This window comes from Microtus oregoni, unplaced genomic scaffold (genome assembly GCF_018167655.1).
Source record: "Microtus oregoni isolate MIOR12 unplaced genomic scaffold, Mior012 000009F_ref0000495, whole genome shotgun sequence".
Taxonomy (NCBI): Eukaryota; Metazoa; Chordata; class Mammalia; order Rodentia; family Cricetidae; genus Microtus; species Microtus oregoni.
In genome coordinates, this window is record NW_024543068.1 from 16944371 (window position 1) to 16967525 (window position 23155).

At 42.2% G+C, this 23155-nt stretch overlaps 1 protein-coding gene across 1 annotated transcript in view; it reads right to left on the minus strand.

The window, feature by feature from the left end:
* The window catches only part of Exd2 (exonuclease 3'-5' domain containing 2), a 34064-nt gene extending 19082 nt beyond the window's left edge, over nt 1-14982 (minus strand). The window contains exons 1-2 of the mRNA XM_041658797.1: nt 14886-14982; nt 9402-9817 (exon numbers count right to left, since the gene is read on the minus strand). Coding sequence (XP_041514731.1) covers nt 9402-9791 — 390 coding nt within the window. The 5' untranslated portion in view covers nt 9792-9817; nt 14886-14982. The remainder of the gene's footprint in view (nt 1-9401; nt 9818-14885) is intronic.
* Between the last annotated feature and the right edge of the window lie 8173 nt (nt 14983-23155).

Below are 23155 nucleotides of genomic sequence, written 5' to 3' on the forward strand. Positions count from 1 at the left end.
TATGAGTTTGAGGTCAGCCTCATCTGCATATTGAGCTAAACCACCCAAAGCTATATGTTGAGAACCTTTTTCAAAAACATAACATAATGCAGAGCACAGCTCTGCCGGCATAATAGATCCTGGTGGGACAAAGTCACAAACAGAGTTTTATCAAAGAAAGAAACAAAGCACACATACTGAACATAAGGAAGGACTACTATATCTTAAGAGAAGAAAATTACTATACATATTATCTATATACTTACAACAATGTTAAATCTTCTGGGGGTATGACCCCCAAAGGAAAGTCTGAGAAAATGTTGTCTCTAAAAATACATACAGACAACACTTGTTCCTGTTTTCAAGGGTTTAGAAAGGATTCCAAAAGCAATCCACAAAACAGACAAACACCCAATAAATTCCTTCTCACTTTTTAGGAAAAGAAACTTTCAGCCCATAAGTAAAACAGTTTACCAAATATGATGGGATAATGGCAAGTCTGACAGTAACACTCAAGTTTCCCAGTGTCTACAACAGTAATTCTGAAGGGACAGTGATCTTGCCCTCATGGGAAATTTAAGTCTGGAGAAATCTTTGATCATTACAATACAAGAAAGGAGTATGTAGGCATCTAGCAGGCAGGAGGCAGACACTGCTGCGCATCCAACATCACAAGACACCCAACAGTACACATCTCACAACAGCTACTCACAACATAGAACCATCTGCCAATCATGTCAGCAGTGGGGAGGCTGAGGAGCCCTGCCTGCTAGTCATGTGTGAGGCTCACAACACTACCTATGGTTACAGCTGGCACCGTCCTGGCCTAAAGGACTTGGAACCTTTCAGGAAGAGGAGACATATAGACCAAACTCTCACACACAGAAAGTGACATGGTAAAAGCAAAGGTATCATCAAACACAGTGTCACAAGTACTGGGAAAAATATTTCATACTTGAGGCAATCAAGATTACCAAGAGAAAATAGTCAATATCATCAAGAATTGCTACTAAAAACAAAATGTCTTTGCTCTTAAATTCTACCTTATGGTTCAGCACAGCCATGATTTAACTCATCAAAACCTTAGACTTTCTTCTTAGGCACTGCTTTACCAATTGGAGCTACTCACATATCCTCAGAAGAAAGTTGGTTGCATGTGTGGTGAAACACACCTTTGATCCCAGCACATGGGAGGTATAGGCAGGTGGATCTCTAGGACTATGAGGACTATGTGATCTACATAGCAAGTTCTAAGTCAACTGGGGCTACATAATGAAAACCTATTGTCTCCCTGTCTGTCTCTCTTTCTCATACACACACCACAAAGAAGAAAATAAATTAAAATAAAATTTTTAAACGATAAAAAATTGTTCTCATATCTGATAGCTTTCTTTTTTTAAAAAAGGATTTATTTACTTGTTATATATACAGTGTTCTGCCTGCATGTATCCCTGCAGGTCATAAAAGGGCACCAGATCTCACTACAGATAGTTGTGAGCCACCATGTGGTTGCTGGGAACTGAACTCAGAACCTCTGGAAGAGCAGTCAGTACTCTTATCTGCTGAGCCATCCCAGCCCCCTCTGTTAGCTTTCTTACTCCTAAACTGAATCTAGACTCAGCGCACCTTCAGAGTTATGGAAAAATCGATTACTTGCAAAGAATCAATAAAATAGTGATGATTATCTTCAACAGCAACAATGGAAATCAGAAGACAATGAAACACAGTCTTGAAAATGACAAAGTTAAAATTCTACACTCAGAGAAAATTTGTTTTGTTTTGAGACAGGGTTTCTCTGTGTTAAGAGTCCTGGCTGTCCTGGAACTCACTTTGTAGACCAAGCTGGCCTCAAACTCACAGAGATTTGCCTGTGTCTGCCTCCTGAGTGCTGGGATTAAAGGTGTGTGCCACTACCACCTGGCAAGAGGAAATATTTTTACAAGACTGAAAGAAAAAAAGATATTTTCAGAACAGTGGGTATCTTATTATCAATGAACACTAGAAATAACTTCTAAAGAAATGGCATAAGGCTTAGGCATAGTGTGTATGACTGTCATCCCAATACTCAGCAGGTTGAGGCAAGAGAACTGCTACAAGTTCCAGACCAACCTTAACAATGAAGTACCAGGCTAGTCATGACTATAAACAACATTCTGTCTCAAAAGAGTCAACCAACACAAAAAAGCAAGAATAAGTTTAAGAGTCAGGAATAGACAGATGTGACTCAGTGTTTAAGAGCACTTACTGCTCCTGCACAGACTCAAGCTGTGTTACCAGCACCCAAATGGGACTGCTCACAACTGCCTGTAACTCTAGTTCCAGGGACTCCAATGCCCTCCTCAGGCTGCTGCACCTGCACACACACACATACATAAAATAATATAAATTTCAGGGCTAGAGGGATAGCTCTCTCCGTGATTAAGAGCACTGACTGCTCTTCCAGAGGTCCTGAGTTCGAGTTCAATTCCCAGCAACCACATGGTACCTACAACCATCTGTAATGGGATCTGAAGCCCTCTCTCACAAGCAAGCAGGCAGAGCACTCATACCTAAAAAAATTATGCAAATAAATTAAATTTTAAAAATATATAATATAGCCGGGCGGTGGTGGCGCACGCCTTTAATCCCAGCACTTGGGAGGCAGAGGCAGGCGGATCTCTGTGAGTTCGAGACCAGCCTGGTCTACAAGAGCTAGTTCCAGGACAGGCTCCAAAACCACAGAGAAACCCTGTCTCAAAAAAAAAAAAACCAAAAAAATATATATATAATATAAATTTATTTTTTTAAAAGAATGAGAAATATATAATCCTAATACTCAGAAGTTGAAATTGGGGATATAGGGTTTTGGGCTTGGATAGACTACCCAGTGAAACCCAGTCTGAAAAACAAAAAACAGTTAATAGGAGCTAGGGAGATGGCACAAGAGGTAAAAATATTAGCCTGTTGTGGGATAATCTTTTTGTACACTGTAAAAATGTGTCTTTGCCAAGGCACCTTCTGATTGGTTTAATAAAAAGCTGAGTGGCCAATAGCCAGGCAGGAGAGACTAGACAGGACTTTCTGGAAGACAGAGGAACTCAGGGTTAGAATTTAGGCTCAAGGGAGATACAGAGGGAGTCAAACACACAGAATGGAGGAGAGGTAAAGAATCACATGGCAGAACACAGATTATTAGAAACAGGTTAATTGTAGGAGCCCACAGAGTGGGTCTGTTCCACCTTGACTGGAGGTCGGAGAGTTCAGGCCTATTCTTGCTCCTTCAAGGCTACTGACAAGAGGTTTGACTTGAGGTGTGGCTACTAACAAAGATATCTTGACCTAGGGTGTGGTTACTTGGTGTTTTGGGTATTAAGATGGCCCACAAAGGTGAACCCAGTCCACCCACACCAAAGTTCAGAGTTTAAACCTATTCCTGCTCCTTCAAGGAGATGACAGGAGATTTGACCCAGGGAGTGGCTGCCTACACAATACTTGGTCTAAGGTATGGTCACTGAATGTCCTGCATAAATAAACAAAATACTTAACTCAGGGTATGTTTCAGGTACTGAAGAGGCAATTGCTCTGTTTATTCTTTGTGTAATGAACACAATCTTTTTCCTTTTCCCCCCTGTTTTTGGATTGGGGTATATAAGCATATGGAAAATAAATGTGGGTGAATTCAGTATTCACTGATTGCCCTCTCAATTCTAGTCTGTGTCTGTCTTTTTCGTTCATATCTCTGTTCTGTCTACCTGGCATTTCTAATCCATATGCCCCTACCCTGGAACTTGCAAACCCCATCGAGGCTGGACCCTGACAGTTAATTTAAGTTATAAGAGCTAGCTGGGAACGAGTCTAAGCTAAAGGCCAAGTTTTCATAATAATAAGTCTCCATGTCATTATTTAGGGGCTGGCAGTCCAAAGAAAATCTGATGAGAAAGCCCAACTACATTTAACATTCAACATGGAGGCCCAGCCCATATATCCAAATGCAGGGGTCTGATAAAGCTAAGAAAAGTTCCAGACACGGAGCCCACTGACCACTGACAGAGTCAAGGCTCATTTAATAGGCCCTGCTATGCAGCAGAGCACTTGAATGACAGGCTACCAACAGGAAACCAGTTAGAAAAGTCTGCCACAGGGCAGGTCCAGACACTTCTTTCCAGAGCTGGGGCAGATAGACGGGCTCTAGGCTGGTAGCCCATAGGCATGAGGCTTGGCTCTCATCAACCCAAAAGGGGCGGAGCCAGCTGCCAGATCCAAGTGCTAAGAGATCCACAGCGGGTAGCATAGCTATTGTCTAGTTATTTAAGGTTTGATTCATGTGGTCAGAGAAATGCTGCTGACACAAAAAAAGTCAGGTCCAGACTAAGAAAATCTCTGAATAAGTACAGTATGCTTGAAAATATGCTTAGGTGCTAAAGAAAGAAAAGAAAATGGAGCTGGGCAGTGGTGGCACATACCTTTAATCACAGCACTTCAAAGGCAGAGACACGTAGATCTCTGTGGGTTTGAGGCCAGCTTGGTCTACAGAGCGAGTTCCAGGACAGACTCCAAAGCTACAGGAAAACCTCTCTCAAAACAAACAAACAAAAAAAAAAAAAAGAAAAGAAAAGAGTATAGACAGTTATAGAAAAACATTTTGAAAATAATAAAGTCTTTAAAGAAAGAGTAAAGTAATATAAAAGAATAAGCCATGTTAAGAATGAGAAATACACAGGGCATCTGGATCCTGTAGGGTGCTTTGTTGACTTTGATTTTTTTAAGTGTTAATGTGCAAAAAAACAACAGCTTCTGAGAGAGATATTAGATTGTGGGAAAAAATGCTGAATTAAACAAGTCTATATATTTTAAGGATGTCTTAACTTTATAAAGGAAGTCAGAAAATGTGTTGTGTTGGGGGAGAGATTATGCGTTTGTTTCCACAGGAAATAAAAAGCTATGGGTTTCTTCAAAATTAATAAAGATCAGATCTGACCCTGGGAGACTTCCTGAAAATCTTGACTACAGACATGAAGGTAGAAACCAAGAAAAACTGTAAGACAGGTGACATATAGGCTAATCCCTTTACATGGGAACAGCTTTGAGATCAGATCAGACATAATAAACATTGTTGGTTACAGAGTCCTCATGACCTATTATCCCCTGGATGGAGATTCACATCACAGTTTAGTTACACTGTCACACGCACTCACAAAGTTGATACATGCCTTTTATCTGCTCAAACAAAAACAGAAAATCATCTTTAGCTGACTTGTGCACACCACACATTCCACACTTATGTTAATGCAGATATGTATGCTACCTTTAAAAGTTTGAGTGTTTTCAGAAAAAAAAAAAAAGATAGCAATGAAGACAACTAGCCCAGGTGATCCAGCTGCTCGGAATCCCTCTGTTGCAGTTTCCCCAAAATCTGCATCCAGAACAACTTCAAAGCAGCTAGCTGAGATGGTCCAGTCTCACAGACTACTTCAACCAGGACTTCAGATAAGCTCTGAACTTTCCCATCACATAGAGACTAAACAAAAAATAATACAGTTAGCTCTCCCAGGATTTGACCATTATCCCATTTTCTTAGGGTCCAAAGATGACGTAGTCCCCAGACAATAGGAAGTAATTTTAAGAACACAATGCCCACTTGGGAGGCAGAGGTAGACAGATCTCTGTGAGTTCGTGGCCAGTCTGATCCAGAGCTAGTTCTAGGATAGCCAAAAAAGACCTGTCTTGAAAAACCAAAAATCAGCTCTAGGGAGATAAGGCCTACAAGGCCGAGAGATGAGCCAACCTGCAGCCTGCTTGAGAGCCTAACAACAGTTGCTGTCAGAGGTCTGCTGTTTGCCTTTTACCTGACTCCCAGTGTCTGTGTTTTTGGGTTTTTTTTTAAATATTTATTTATTATGTATACAATATTCTGTCTGTGTATGCCTGCTGGCCAGAAGAGGGCACCAGACCTCATTACAGATGGTTGTGAGCCACCATGTGGTTGCTGGGAATTGAACTCAGGACCTTTGGAAGAGCAGGCAATGCTCTTAACCTCTGAGCCATCTCTCCAGCCCCAGTGTCTGTGTTTTTGACACATGTCTTCTCACCCTCTCCCCAAGTGAGCCTTTAGGACCCAGCAACAAACAACAACAACAAAAGGAACATGATGCCCACATTCCCATGACTTGGGGAGGATGGCTTTTAGTCATTCAGTGGGTTATGGATGTTTGTCATCATTTAGGGGGGTTGGTTACAAGTTGTTACTGGTCACATTCATGGAAAAAACTAAGGAGAGGTTAGATTCAGGGATCTCTTTTCAAAAAGAAAATAGGGGGATGTGGGAATAACAGAATAAAAGGGTAGATTATTGAATCTACTTTTAAACTAAAAAACAACTGTTAATCTCAAATATTTTACATTGGTATGGATTTTCCTATATTGATACAAATTTAAGGTTGTTTTTGTTATAACATACTATAAAATATTGTGAACCTATGTGGTTCATTTAAAATTGTAATGTAAAGTTCTAGTCTTTGAAAGCTATTACTATAAACTGTTTAGAATAATTAATAAATACAGGTTAATAGTTAGTCATCTATAACAACCATACTTGTAGTCATGTTAGGTATGTTTTCAAGGTCAAATAGAAATATATTTTGGATAGAAAGGCAGTCTTCAAACACTTCAAAGACCTACTGAACAAGGCATTTAAGATGTTTTAATAGCATAAGGCTTTTTATGACAGTTAGGTAAGTCTGCTCCCGGCAGCACCAATCTACTTTAGAGAAGATGATGGGCATCAAAGAACCTCCATATAGAGTTTGCTTTGTATGTGGCAAAGCCAGCCATTGGGGAACTGTCCTTGCTTCCCTTGACTGCTGACAATATGCTCTCCAAATTGGACAAGCAGGACACAAAAGACCAAATTTTGCCAAGACAAGATAGGACAGTTCTTCAAAACTCCTGATTCACAAAAAAGTCTGTCAGGTATTCTAGGCCTGTAAGTCAAAGATGGATGTCCCAGGGTTGCAGAAGAACCTTGGGTGACGATCCAGATAGCCCCTATCCTGAGAGCTCTCCCTGTCATGTCTATAGTTTTAGAAGTTGTTTGCTCTGCATTTCCTGTTTGTTTAGGTAATATTTTATCCTTCTTAGGTCTCTGATGTAATCAAAGACTAGACAGTTATACTTTTTTTATTACCAAATTCAGAAAAGAAACTTACAAAAGAGGTGTAAAGTATATAAGGTTGCAAGACATAATAGATTAGCTATTTATCTAAGAAAATGTTTTAAGATCTAAAATGATTTTTTTTTAGGTTGGTAATACAAGCTATGATAGAAAGTGGTTTAGGTATAAAACTTTGATAGGATGGATAGACAATAGTTTCTTCAAATTTGCCAAATACAAATGGACTCGACATTGTGAATGTAATTCTTACCTGATAATTGTTCTACTGAATATAGCTTTACTGCGTTAGGGTTAATACCTTTCCTTTTGATTTAGACAAAAAGAGGGAAATGTTGTGAGAGAATCTTTTTGTACACAATGAAGGCAAGGTACCTTCTAATTGGTTTAATAAAAGAGCCCTATGGCCGATAGACAGGCAGGAGAGAACAGGCAGGATTGTTGGCTAGAGAGAAGAACTCAGGATTAGAATCTAGGTGCACAAGAGATGTCAGCAAGACATGGAGGGAGTTGGACATACAGAATTGAGGAGAGACAGAACTTACATTAATAGAAAACAGAAATTATAAGAGCTAATTGGGAATAAGTCTAAGCTAAAGGCCAAGCTTTCATAATAAGTCTCCATGTCATTATTTAGGGGCTGGCAGTCCAAAGAAATTCAACGAGAAAGTCCAATTACACATGTAATCTTAACAACCTGAGTTTAATCACTGGAACCCATGGAAAAAGCCAATGCAGTGCTACACATCTGCAATCCCAGCACTCTCATAGAGTGGTAAGAGGCAGAGACTGGAGAATCACCTGGAAATTCTCAGGGCAATTCTTTTGTTATATTGACTATTTTCTCTTTATAATCTTGGCCTCAAGTATGAAATATCCCTCCTCCCAGTAGAGTCCTCTGTATGCTGTGCTGGGTTATACCCAGGACTTTACACACTAGACAAATGTTCTACTAACTGAGCTCTAGCCCTAGCTCCTCAGACATTTCTTTGAGGATTGTTTTTCTTGAGTTTGTGTTTTTGTCGTTTGCATATGCATATGTGTATGTGTGTGAGTGCATATGTGCCATGGAATACATGTGAAGGTTAGAGTACAACTTTGGGGATATGGAAGGCATGGCCCTGGCCTAAAATACTTAGAATTTTGGCAGGAAGAGAGGACATACAAACCAAGCTCTTATACATAGAAAATGACATGGAAAATATCAAAGGTATTTATCAAACACAGAGGACATAGTAGCTCACACACACCCATAAATAATCTTTTTAAAAAGTATTAACAAACCAGTGGGGTAGTGTACATCTTTGATTCTAGTACTTAGGAGGTAAAGGTAAGAGAAGCAAAAGCTCAAGGTTATTCTCAGTTACACAAGTTCAAGGTCTGATGGGGAAACTATCAACTGATAGTTTTAAGCAAACACATCGAGTTAGAGTGTGGCCACCTAGAGCCCAGGTAGAAAAACCTGGGGATGCAGGTGCGCGCTCTCTCTACTGGATTTTGGAATTCCCATTCTTACAGTGTAAGTTTCCCCTCTTTAACCATTAAAGTATTCCTGTTACTCTTGAGCTAGCCTGGTTACTTATCATACTGACCTAATTCGCAACAATTGGCACCCACCTGTCTCAAAAAACAAACTGAAAACAAAAACTAAAATAGGTAGGTAGTTGAAATAGCAGGTTTTGCTTTTGTTTGTTTGCTTGTTTGAAGACAGGGTCTTAATTTATAACCCAGGATGACCTCAAATTCACAGTACAGCCCAGGATAGCCTCGAACTTGCTGTGGCCCCCCTTCCCTTGGTCTCCCAGGATAGCCTCGAACTTGCTGTGGCCCCCTTCCCTTGGTCTCCCAGGGTACTGAGGTTACGGTCGTGCACCAGCACACCTACCTAGCAGCTGGTATTGAATGAGCACTTGCTGTATATTAAACTGCACTGAAGCCTTTATAGGGATTATCTACTTGATTACTCAGAAGTTACTGGAAGTAGGTGCTCATACATTCCTATTACAAAACACAAACAGATTTGGAAAAGCTAATTATCTTGTCCAGTCTGGAAAACAATCAGTGAAAGTGAAACTCATGCAGGCCCACCTGACTCCAGAATAACAAATTTAAGGTCACCCCTATCCTGAGAGCATCAGCATCATCTGCTAAGTATACTTACAAGCAAGTCAAGAACAAAGTACTTCTCCTTTCAGCTTATTCTATTCTTGACCATCCATGTCCTGAACTGGGAAAGCTAATGAGATTCTTTTTCAGTCACTGCCTTTTAACTTACCCACTCACAGTCGATACCAAGTACTGGAAAATCTGCCAACTCTCTTCGAAGGAAGGGCTGGATTTGATTCCACTCTGCCTCCTGAGATACTGTCACCACCTCTGCCTGGAGTATCCTCTCTTCCCATGAGGTTCTGGGCATTCTCAGGCCCCCAAAGGGTAGCTGGGCAGCTTCTGGAGGGGGCCACTCCCTCCTACCAAGCACTTGCTGTTGCTGCTGCTGTTGTTGCTGTGGTTGCTGCTGCTGCTGTGGTTGCTGCTGCTGCTGCTGCTGCGCCACTCTGCTTGTCTTTCTCCATCTGCGCTGGATGCCTTTCCACAGTACAAATCCCCCCATGGCCACACCCAGAAGGGTGGTCACTGTCAAAGCCACTAAATTCTGTCTAGACATTTTCAACCTTTCACTAATCCCACAACCTGCAAAACAAATGTCAAAAATATGCTTACATATAAAATACAAACTTAAGTACAAACAAGTTTCCCCCTAAAGTTTAAATCTCTGTACCCACAAACTGAAAAAACTGATACAAATTTTGATACAGAACAGTTAGTATTGAGATTTTTCCATTTTTATACTTTTATTTTTTGAGATAGGGTCTCATGTAGCCCAGACTTTCTTAAACTTATATAACTAGGGATGACCTTGAAATCCAGATCCTCCTTTAAAACGCTGAAATTATGAGTGTGTACCACCAGAGCTGGCTCTTCTTTATACTTGTTTATCCCATTTCTATTTCCACCTTTGCTTCCACAAATTCACCTGTGCTCTGCCAATTGCTTTAGACTCTCTTAATGATACAAAATGGAATCAAGAGTAAAGGCTGGCAAGACTGCTCATCGGGTAAAGGCACTTGTTGGCAAGACTGATGACCTAAGTCCAATTCCTCAGACCTACATAGTGAAAGGGGAACTGATTTCCAAAAGTCTTCCCTCTCTCTGTCTCTCTGTCTCTGACATACACACACAAGAAAGAAAGGAAGGAAGGAAGGAAGGAAGGAAGGAAGGAAGGAAGGAATCCCTAAGGAGAGGACAGATACTCCTTAAGTTTGTAATTATGACAGATGCAGGGCCAAGTTCATAACATTCTCATTAAAAAGAAAATCCAGAGCCAAAGACCTAAATTAAGACTGGTTCAGAATTGGGGAACTCTGTTAAAGTAGCATCACCATGGAAGCGATATACAGAGTCCATGTGCTTCTAACACAGAAAACATGTAGAGCTTCTGGGGAAGACCAGTGGCTGGAATCAAAATAAAACTCCAACGAAGGACAGGAAAAATAGAAGCTGGGCATGACAGCACACACCTGTTATCCCAGAAATATTAAGAATGAGACAGAACAGCAAGTTTGAAGCTAGCCTGAGTTACCTACCAAAATTCCAGACCAGCTTGATTTATAGAGAGAGATTCTGTCTCAACACATACATATACACACACATACATAGTTGCTAAGGGTGTTGTGGAATATTATTTTAAGATGTGTTATATTTGTTTATGTTGTGAAACATTTGTTTAATGATGCAAAGGTGTGTTGCCTTCTTTTATGTTGCATTTGTTTAACTCTATGAAGCTGTGTTACTTAGCCTGCCTAAAATACCTGATTGTTCTAATAAAGAGCTGACCAATATCTAGGCATGAGAATGGATAGGCAGGGCTTGCAGTCAGAGAGAATAAATAAGAGGAGAAATCTAGGAAGAGAGGCTCGATGAGGAGTGAGAAAAGGAGAGGAAGACATCAGGGGCCAGCCACCCAGCTACACAGCAAGCTACACAGTAACAAGTAAAGAAAGGTATATAGAATAGAAAAAGATAAAAGCCCAGAGGCAAAAGATAGATGGGATAATTTTGTTTTGTTTTGTTTGTTTGTTTGGTTGGTTGGTTTTTATTTTGAGACAGGGTTTCTCTGTGTAACAGCCCTAGCTGTCCTGGAACTAGCTCTTGTAGACCAGGCTGGCCTTCAATTCACAGAGATCCGCCTAAGAGATTCGCCTACCTCTGTCTCCTGAGTGCTGAAATTAAAGGCATGCACCACCAACGCCCAGCTAGATGGGATAATTTAAGTTAAGAAAATCTGACTAGAAATAAACCAAGCTAAGGCTGGGCATTCATAAGAAAGAATAAGCCTCTGTGTATTTATTTGGGATCTGGGTGGTGGTCTCCCCAAAAGTATTAAGAGCAAAAAGGAAAAATACCAATTACATAAAGGAGCTGGGATCCCCCAGATTACCTTTCCAAATCCCAAATGACCTAAGGACTCCTCTAAGACCCCCCATCTTCCACAGGGCACACCATCTCCCAATAGTGCTACACTGGGGTTTACTCTTTCATCACGTGAAACTTTGGGAGCGGCCACATCCAAACTTCAGTAGCTGTTTTCTAAAAACATGAATTCAATGTAAACCAAACTTTTTTTTTTTTTTCGAGACAGGGTTTCTCTGTAGCTTTTTGGTTCCTGTCCTGGAACTAGCTCTTGTAGACCAGGCTGGCCTCGAACTCACAGAGATCCAAGTGCTGGGATTAAAAGGCATGCGCCACCACCACCCGGCTTAAACCAAACTTTTTTTTTTAAATATTTATTTACTTATTATGTATACAATATTCAGTTTGTGTGTATGCCTGCAGGCCAGAAGAGGGCACCAGACCTCATTACAGATGGTTGTGAGCCACCATGTGGTTGCTGGGAATTGAACTCAGGACCTTTGGAAGAGCAGGCAGTGCTCTTAACCGCTGAGCCATCTCTCCAGCCCTAAACCAAACTTTTTAAAAACCTTTTTTGATAGGCTGGAGAGATGGTTCAGAGGGTAAGAGCACTGGCTGCTCTTCCACAGGTCCCGAGTTCAATTCCCAGCAACCACATGGTGGCTCACAACCATTTGTAATGAGACCTGGTGCCTTCCTTGCCAGCAGTACATTGTATGCTTAATAAATAAATCTTTAATATATATATATATATATATATATATATATCCTTCTTTGAAAATAAATTGGCTACCAAGACATCCCCAAAAGACCCTGAAGAGCTGGAGAAAATATATGCAAGCCACATATCTGCTAAAGGCATGCATTTAGAATATAAACTCTTACAACTCAATAATAAAAAGACAAATTAACTAATTAAAAACATGATTAAGACTATGAATAGAGATATGAAAGACAATTGAGCAATGGCCAAATAGCACATGAAAAGCTCCCCAATATCATTAGCCATCAGGAAAAATGCAAATCAAAATCACAATGACTAATGGATCTCAAAAAGGCAGATAATAAAAACTGGCAATATTGTGGAGAAGTGAGAAACTCTCACACTGTCAGTGGGAATGCCAAATGGCACGGCTGCTTTGGAAAACAGCCTGGCGGGTCCTTGACAGTTAAGCATAAAGACACCACAGGCCTCACATTTCCACTACAACCACACAGAAGGGAAATGAACACATGCACAGGAAGTGCAGAGCAGCACTGTCTGTAACAAGCCCAAAGAGGATAGAAGTCAAAAGCCTCTTAACTGACACACACATAAAACAGCTTACTACAGGTTGAGTTGAGCTATTCTACCAAAAAGGTATGTTGCAGTTCTACCCTCAGAACCTATGCCTATGCCCTTGTTACGAAATAGGGCCTTTCAACATTATCAAGATGAAGTCACAGCAGGTGTCGTGCATGCCTTTAATCCCAGCACTTGGGAGGCAAAAGCAGGTAGATTTCTGTGAGTTCCAGGACAGCCAAAGCTGGAGAAACCCTGTCTCAAAAAGATAAAATGAGGTTATACGGGTGTACAGTGGCCCTTAATCTAGTGTGACTGGTATCCTACAGGAAAAAGAAAAAAAAAAAAAAGACAGAGGGAGACCAAATGTGAGAGACACATGGGAAAGAAGCCAGAAGATGGAGGTGGGCACTAAAGCCGTGCAAATCAAAGAAAGTCAAGGATCTTGATCACTAGTAGCTAAAAAGAAAAAGCAAGGAAGGATTCTCATCCTCAGCTCCCCACCATGGAGACAGTAAAATCCTCCTTAATCCTTAATTATGGACCTCTCTTCTCCTGAACTGTAGAACTAATTTCCATTATTTTAAGCCCTCCAGTTTGTGTGCTCTGTTACTGCAGTCTTAGGGTCAGAGAGATGCTCAGTGGTTAAGTGCACTTGTTGCTCTTTCAGATGATCTGAGTTTGACTTCCAGCATCCATATCAGGTGGTTTACCCCCATAAATCCAACTCCAGGAGATTCAATACCCTCTTCTGGTTTTGCAGGCATGTGGATACAATACATACATACACACACACACACACACACACACACATGCACAGAGTGTTTTTATGGGATTCGTGAGTATCCAAACAAGTAGGTCGCTGACTCTTGTGTCTTCTCTTGGTCTTTTTCTTCTGTTTGTCTTGTCCAACTTCGTTTTGATGGTTTCGTTTTATCTTATTTTATCTTGTTATATTTTATTATTATCCCTTAGAAGCCTGTTTTTCAATGAGTGACAGCAAGGGAGTGGATCAGGATGGGAATGGAGGTGGGGAGAAATTGGGAGGGACAGAGGGAGTTGAAACCATAGTGAGGATATATTATGTGAGGAAAAGAAAATCTATTTTCAATTAAATAAGTAAATAGCACTAGCTGCTTCTCCGGAGAACCTAAATTTGGCTCCTAGCACTCCCATCAGGCAGCTCAAACCGTCTGAAACTTCAGCTCCAGAAGATCAACGCTTAAGGCAGAATGCACTCACACAGATACACACAAACAAAAATAAATCTTGTCAGGCGTGGTAGAACAAGCTTTTAATCCTAGCACGTGGAAGGCAGAGGCCAACAGATAAGAGTTCCAGGCTAGCCAGGGCTACAGAGCGAAACCCTGTCACCACCCACCCACCACCCACTCCAAAAAGTTAATAAAAACAAGAACAATTTTTGTGTTTCCAAGGAGGTGTTATATAAGGGAATTTGCGTCCAATCATATATCAAAAGCTTATAAAAGCTTGGGCTGTCTGAATTTTAATGAACAGATGTCAATTTTGAATAAATAAGGCTTAAAGTTCTAGTTTGATCTATCCCGCGGAATGCCGGCAAACGGCCCGGTAGCGTGTGCGCCGGCAGGTACCCGGGTGGGGCGCGTCCCCAACGCCGGGAGGAACGGCGGTAGGGGCTGCTTTTTAACTGACTGGGTCAGGAAGCCTCGAAGGGTGGATGGAGGCTCCAGACGAGAAGCCGGGCGGATGGAAAGGGGCGGCCCGGGGAAGGCTTAGGGACCAATGGCGGGGTGAGTCCTCCCCGAACCCGAGGGCTCAACCGCCCACACCGAGTGAAGGAGCAGGAGGCCGCGCCTCAGGGCGGGGAGAGGGGCAGGACCAACAACGCCCGGGGACCTCGGAGCCCAACAGTCGCCCACGCGCAAAGTGCCGCCTCCAGCATCACGAGCCTTTCGCGCCACACTGGAAACCCCTCTCCCGGCACAGGGTCCCAGAGGAGACTTGGCCAACCCGAGTCTCACTTACCTGCGGCCTCCAGCCTCGCCTGAACACCTGCGGCACCTCACGCTGACAGCCTGGAACCCCCGAGGCGGCCTGGCCGCACCCACCCGGATGCTTAAATGCCGTAGCCACTTCCGGCCGAGTAGCCGGCCAGGAGGATGTAATCCCCCACCATGGCGTGTGCCTATGGGCCGCGCCATTTTGTACGGAAGCCTGTAGGGCCGCCGTTTGCGCCCCAGGTTCTCTGTTAGAGGACAGGTTCCAGTTGCAAAGATTTAATTTCTTTAGAAAAGTGGTGCCTTTCTGAGATGGTGCTTTTGTCTTTTGGTTTTGAAGGAAGAAGCCTACTGAATTTTCACGAATTCAATATAAGACGTAATTTTTCTCATTTACCTTGGGTACTGTTTTTCTGCTACATTAATTTTCTTATATTCGGGCTGGGAAATAAGAAAGCTGTTTAAGGAATATGCTCTTCATTAAAATTATATATTATCTTATGGCCATTAATAATTTATACCATCTCTTTTTTTTTCTTTAATGCGGTTTGCTTCCATGCATACCTGTCCACCACATGCGTGCCTGAAGAGGCCAGAAGAGGGTGTTGATCTATCCCCCGGAACTGGAGTTATAGAAGGTTGTAAGCCACTGTGTGGGGGCTGGTAATCCAACCTGGGTCATCTGGAAGAGCAGCCAGTGCTCATAACTGCTAAGCCATCTCTCCTGTCCCGTCCCTGATATCCTTGTTTAGAACAACCACAATATTGTCTGTATATGAAGCCATTCTTGTAGGATTGATGGTTTTTTTTGGGGGGGGGAGGGAGGTCTTGTGTACCATACTCTGGCCTCCAATTCTCAATATGTAACCTTGAATTCTTGACCCTCCAGCTTCCACGTCCCAAGTGCTAGTCCAGGCAGGCATGTGCTACCGCACCCTGTTTATGCAGTGGTGGGGATGAAACCCAGGCCACGGTGGTGAATTTGAGGCCAGCCTGAGTTATAGGAGATCATATCTCAAGAAGGAGGAAGAATTGCTTCTATAAACTTTAATGTTTTCTGTCCACTAAAGAAGCTGTGGAGCTAATTGGAAACATGCACCTACAAAATGCTAGAAGTGAGAAAGAATATCTTCTTTTGAACAAGGGAATTTTGGAAAAATGTCTATAATTATCTTAGACTTCACAAAGTTCTTAGACTGGTGGTGATACTCTCACCCACCACACAAAGGCACAACTCACTGACCAACCATGGGCTGAATCCGCACTCCTTTTGTTCTTGAGGGAATCACTCAGGAAATGAGCCGGAGATGTGTGAGTAAGGACACAAGAATATCCAAGGCTCTGCATGAGGTGATGTGACACCTGTCTATAATCCCAGCACTTGGGAGGAGTAGGCGTGTAAGCACTGCAGCTCAGATGGAAAGGGGATCCTGGCAGTCGGGAGCCAAGGAATACCACAGGTCACAGTAAGCACAGCAGCTTACAGCCCTGCTCCAGGGAATGGTTTTCCTAATGTAACAGCTCTACTCCAGCAGGGGAGGGTTTCCCCGGGGAAGTTCTTCTCCGGTCCTGGAGTGTAACAACTCTGCCAGTGAAATGGTATAGCCCTGCTCTGCTCTGCTCTGCTCTGGCAAAAGTTGTTACTTCTCTCCTCCAAAGCTCCTGCTCCATTCCAGGGAAGGAAGGTCTCACCAAACCTCCTTCAAGAGTTTTATTGGGAGGAAAGAATCCAGGAAAGTGGCTGCCTCTGCCAGAGTGGAAAAGGCAGCAACAAGGGGCTGGAGAGATGGCTCAGAGGTTAAGAGCACTGACTGTTCTTCCAGAGGTCCTGAGTTCAATTCCCAGCAACCACATGGTGGTTCATAACCATCTGTAATGATATCTGGTGCCCTCTTCTGGCCTACAGGTATATATGGAGGCCAAATGTTGTGTATATACTAAATAAATCTTTTAAAAGAAAGAAAATAGAAAAGGCAGCAAAAAACTGAACAAGTGCAGGGCTTATAGGGCCTCTTAGAGGTGGAGTTTTTCCAGGGAGAAGATTTTTAGGGTGCGAATTGGTCAGTTTTCAGTCCCTTGAGCTCAGATAGGTTAGATCTTGGTAGCTTTTCTAAAAACTTCAGGGATTGGTTGGTTTTCTGCTAGTTGGTCAGGGCAGATTTGAGTCTGGTTTCCAGACCAAAGTGTGTTTCTTTCATTGGCCTTTTTTAGCCTTTTGACTTTAATTTCAGGGCCAAGGCATATTTCTTTCACTGGCTTTGATTTTAGGGCCAAAGTGTGTTTCCTTGGCACTGGTTTCAGAGTCAGGGTGTGTTTCTTTGATTCTGGGTTCAGGGATAAAGTATTTCTTTCACTGACTTGGGTCTCAGAGTCAGGGTGGGTTTCTTTCACTGGCTCTGGGTTCAGGGCCGGTGGGGGTGGGGGTGTGATGATGATACGTCTTTGACTGACCCTTTTACCTGACAAAGAAGACACCTGAAGATCAGCAGTTCAAGGCCATTTGCTATACTAATAGTGAATTTGAGACCAGTTTGGCCTATTACAGACTTTGTTTTAAAAAGGTAAGTAGTGGGGCTAGAGAGACGGCTCAGCCGTTAAGAACACCGGCTGTTCTTCCAAAGGACCTGGTTCAATTCCTAGTACCCACATGGCAGCTCACAACTGTCTGTAACTCCAGTTCCAGGGGATCCCATGGCCTTTCTGATCTCCTTGAGCACCAGATATACATGTGGTTCACAGACTACACGAAGACAAACAACTATATGCATAATGTAATAAATAAAAGGAAAATATTTTTTTGAAAAAAGGGAAGGAGGTAGAAAGGGTAAGAAAGGAAGGAAGACAGACTCAGCGAAGAATCAGCAAGTCTAAACTTCTTGGGAGGAGAGTGTGTCTATAGAAGAGAGATATTAGGGAAAAGAGAAAAGTTTAAGGTGTTTGGTCTGCCAGAGACAAAGTTCAGTAAAGTCTCAGTCATTCTGTACTGATTTTGTCCCAGTGGAATCTTTGGAGGAGTTTAAATAGATACAGAATTCTGAATCCAGCTTTGCAAGAAAACAACACAAGGCCATTTCTAGATCTGCTGGAGCTATAGGGTGAAGAGAAGACAGATGACATGTAAGTCACAGAAGAAACACACAGCAAGGGACTCAGCTGAAGATGCTTGATTGAAGCTGGGTGTCAGGTTACAAGTCAGCTGCCTGTAATAAGCAGGAAGACCAGGAGTTCAGCCATCCTTGGGTATATGCGAGAGACCCTGTCTAAAGCGCACACACACAAACACACACACACAGATAGAGAGGGAGGATAAGGAAGAGGAAGAAGGGAGGGAGGGAGGGAGAAAGGGAGGGAGAAAGGGGGGGAGAAAGGGGGGGAGAAAGGGGGGGGAGAAGGGAAAACCACACACAATTCCATTTCTTTCTGAAACAATTGTTAACACTCCTTAAAGGACAAGCGGGGTACATACCCATAATCCCAGCCCTGGGGAGGCTGAAGCAGGAGTTTTAAAAAGAGCTACTCTGGTTTATATATCAAGTTCCAGACCAGCCAGTATGACCCTATCCCAACCATGCCCCACAAAGTGCATTAAACACATAAAGCTTCAAGGTAGGGGTCTGGAGAGATGACTCAGTAGTTAGGAGCATTTGTTACTGCTACAGAGGATCCTGGTTCAATTTTTAGCATTCACATGGGAGTTCATAAACATGAAACTCTAGTGCCAACAATCTTTTCTGACCAGCAAGCTCCAGCCCGGTGAATTTCTTGTCTCAGCCTCCCACAGTGTTGGAGTCACAGGTGAAGCCACACCCAGTGTAGGCCAGTGATGGATATTTGAATTCAAGTCTTCCCGTTTTCAAGTCAAGTACTCTTTACCCCCGAGACACCTCTTCAGCCCAGGGGTCATTGTCAAGGGGAAGCTGCAGCCAAAAGAGTACTTAAAAGTAGAAAACTCCTCTTCCCCTCCCTCCATTTATCAGGTTCTATGGGACCTATACTTTTCTTTGTGCTGTTGAAAAGTTATGAAGCCTTACGGGTTACTGGAAAACTGAGATAAATACAAATAGTTATTTTCAGACAGTCAAATAAGTTCCCTTTAGTGGGGTTCCAATGACGTTCCTCTCCCCACTGTGGAATAGACCAGTTTTGTACCAACAAAGGAAATTGATTTCCTATCTGGGGCTGTAGTGGCCCAGTAGAATCCTTGCTTCCCTCAAATGATGCCCTAGCTGCAATCCCCATGGTGCCAAAGGGAAGTGGGGGATCGATGGGGGAGGGGAAAGGAAATGAAAAGGGAAGACGAGGAAAACTTATTTCAGCAATGCTGAATGGTTTATATATTTGTCTGGCCTCTGCATGTTCCTTTGAACTCACTGTAACATTATCTCCGGGTTCTCTCGTTCATTAGTGAGTTAAATAAAAATCGTTGAGCCATATTCATCTCATGTATGCATGAGAGTCATGATTTTACCCTTTAAAATTTCTTCTCTCTTTAATAGGAACAATTTAAATATTCACTTTTTGGTAGAGTTTATTTATTTTCTAACCACAAGTAGGACTTTTTATTTATCACTCTAAAAATCTGAATTTTAGGGCTGGAGAGATGACTCAGTGGTTGCTCCTCCAGCACCCGCACTCATGTGCACATACCCACACACACATATATATAAAACTTAAAAATAAATCTTTTAAAAATAATAAATATCAAAATCTGAATTTTAAACAGATCCTTGGACTAGTGTTACAGCTCATTTAACTTCAGCACCTGGGACTGGAGAGCTAACTCAGTGGCTGAGAGCACTGGCTGTTCTGCAGATGGTCCAGATTCACTGCCCAGCACCCCCGCTCCTCTAAGATCTCCTAACTCCAGTTTCTGGGATTTCAACGCCCTCTTCTGCCCCCTGCTGGTACAGCATGCATGCGCATATGTGCTTGCGGACAGAACACTCAAACACATAAGATGAAAATAAATAAACCTTAGAAATACCTGAAGCTTTAGCACCATCCCATCACCGGCAGCTTTTCCAGAACTACCTGGAGTTTTCTCCATTCAAACCTAAGCATCTTTCGCAATTACTGTCTAGTAACAACAGTGAGGACCCATCTGGCAAACCTCTTCTGTCTTCCCCAGTGCTGTCCTCAGGCAGTTTATTAGCTACTTCTCTGAAGTCGTTTGCGCCCCTGGGATTATGATTTCCATCATCTTCTGGATCTGGCAGATCTGCTGTTGCTGGAGGGGGTCTCAAGTATACGGCGTTGTTTGTTTTTAGTTAAAACCAACACAGAACAGATGAAGTAAAAAAACGTCAATTGCCTTGACATCCACAAGAGAGTCAATTATGGGCTGCTAATTTCTGATCATGGAATACGTTTTGCCTAGGCAGCACATTTAAGATTCATGCCACCGAAGCCAATCAGATGGTGTGTGTCCTGAACATGCTCAGGAATTAGCTCTAATTTTCTTTTTCTATTTCTAAAAAAGTTTTATTTGGCCAGGCAGGAGTGGCCCACATCTTTAGTCCCAGCATTCATGAGGCAGAGGCAGGCACATCTCTGAGTTCCAGGCCAGTCTACAAGAGCAAGTTCCAGGATGGCCAGGGTTACACAGAGAAACTTTGTTTTGAGAAAAACAAACAAACAAACAAACAAAAAAGAGTTGTTTTTGTATATGGGTGGTTTTTTTTTCTGCATTTATATCTGCACACCAAAAGAGGGCATCCAACAGTTGTGAGCCACTACGTGGGTGCTGAGAATTGAACTCAGGACTTTGGAAGAGCAGCCAGTGCTCTTAACCGCTGAACCATCTCTCCAGGTCCAGCTTGAATTTTCTAAATGCAGCTTCACTATTCCGTACCTCCGGGAGGCTTAGCCCAAACACACAATCTCTGAAGCCATCAGATTAAATTTTGGTGTTTTTCATCCTTGGGATTAGTGTTTTGTTCTTTCTTTTTCTTCAGTATTTCTAATATCAAACACAGCCGGCACTTTCCTAGCACGCCAGTCTTTCCGGGGTTGAGGAATCTTACTTAAGAGTACACATTCTAAGCCTGTTAGTGGCATAAAACAGATAGCTCAATGTAAAAGAATTGAGGACTCAGAAAAAAAGTAACAAAGCTCACACTAAGACACACACACAAACACCCACCCACACATACAAAGAAAGCTCACTATCATTTGGGTCAAGAATGCCTCCTAAAAAGCCCATTTATTGAATGTTTCATCCTCAACTGGTGCCAAGGTAGAACCTGCAAGAGGTGGGGTCATCCTTCTGAAAGGGATATCGAGAATTCCACCTCTTCCACCCTCCATTCTGAGCTGTAAAACAGACTTATTAGGACACACGTTCTTTGTCATGAGCGACCACCTCACAAAGACACAAAGGCGGTGGATACGGTAGCCTGAGATTCTGTTACCATAAATTAAAAGAGACTTTTCTGTTTATTTTTATTTTTTATTTTTTTTGGTTTTTCGAGACAGGGTTTCTCTGTGGCTTTGGAGCCTGTCCTGGAACTAGCTCTGTAGACCAGGCTGGTCTCGATCTCACAGAGATCCGCCTGCCTCTGCCTCCCGAGTGCTGGGATTAAAGGCGTGGGTCACCATCGCCCGGCCTTCTGTTTATTTTTAATATGAAAATCGCTTTATTGTAATGAAATTACAAATGTAAATGTCACACAACCAGACAAACAGAGCCATTTAAATAAACACTTGCCCTGACCTGAACTCAGTGAATGTCTATAAAGTTCTAAAGGCCGCTCTAAAGCCAAGGAACTTCACTTAGGGTTTTACACTTTCCCTGTCAATTACACGTCTGTGAATTTATCCAACACACACACACACACACTTACACAGAGAGAGAGAGAGAGACAGAGACAGAGAGACAGAGAGACAGAGAGAGACAGAGAGACAGAGAAAGAGGACAGAATTAAAGCTAGAAAAACAATTAGGTTTACATTCTCTTTCACAACTCCCGTCTTTTACCTGCATTGTCCTTCATCACCTAATGGTAGCCCTCCTGGCTCTTTTTTCCAAATCCTGTGTTAGCACACGTTAGTTTACACACACATAGTATAATGTTAGTTTACACATATAGGTATACATTATAAGCTAAGATTCACACATGAAAGAGAACATGTGCTTTTTCTCCTTTTGGAGATGAGGGGACCTCACTTTAAAAGTACACATTCGGGCTGGAGAGATGGCTCAGCAGTTAAGAGCATTGCCTGCTCTTCCAAAGGTCCTGAGTTCAATTCCCTGCAACCACATGGTGGCTCACAACCATCTGTGGTGAGGTCTGGTGCCCTCTTCTGACCTGCAGGCATACACACAGACAGAATATTGTATACATAATAAATAAATAAATAAATAAATATTAAAAAAATAAAAGTACACATTCTAAGCCTGGTATAAAACAAGTAGACCAATGTAATAGAATTGAGAACTCAGAATTAAACTGACAAAGCTCCAATGACCTAGTTTTTAACAAAGGAGGCAAAAACATGCAATTGGAAAAGGATAGCTCTATTCAACAAACAATACTGGTGAAACTGGATCTCCACCTGAAAAATAATGAAATTAAATTATTATCTCTTACCTTGTACAAAAGTCAACTTGAAATGAATAAAAAACCTTAATTAAAAACCTAAAATGTTACAGGAAGGTAGTGGCACACATCTTTAAACCCAGCACTCAGGAGGCAGAGGCGGGCAGATTTCGGTAATTTCAAGGCCAGCCTGTTACATAGAGAAATCCTGTCTCAAAAAAAAACAAAACAAAACAAAACAAAAAACAAAAACAAACAAAAACAAAACCAAAAAACCCTGAAATGTTGAAGGTTCTAAATGAAAGTGGGAATACACTTCAAGACATGGGGACAGGCAAGAACCTTCTGAACAGAACTCCAACAGCAGAGGAACTAGCCCCAAGTATCAACAGGGGAACTATCTGAATATAAAGTCTCTTCACAGCAAAGGAAACAGCCCACAGGATAGGAGGACATCTTTACCAGCTAGACCACGGATGAGAGGCTAGTACCAAGAATTTATAAAAAACTGTAGAAATTAAATACCAATAAAATAAAACTGCTAAATAACAAATGTGTTAATAAATTAAATGGGTTAAAAAAAACTCACTACCAGTCAGTGGTGGTACATGTAATAGATGAATTTAAAATGCTGCAGGATCTCCAGTGGCTGCAGCGGCAGAAACGCTGCAGGTCTCCTAGCATTGGCAGTGGGCAGCAGGTCCTGAGAGCAGCCAGTTCCAGGCAGGGATGGTGCAGTTTCCTGAGTGACTGCATCAGGC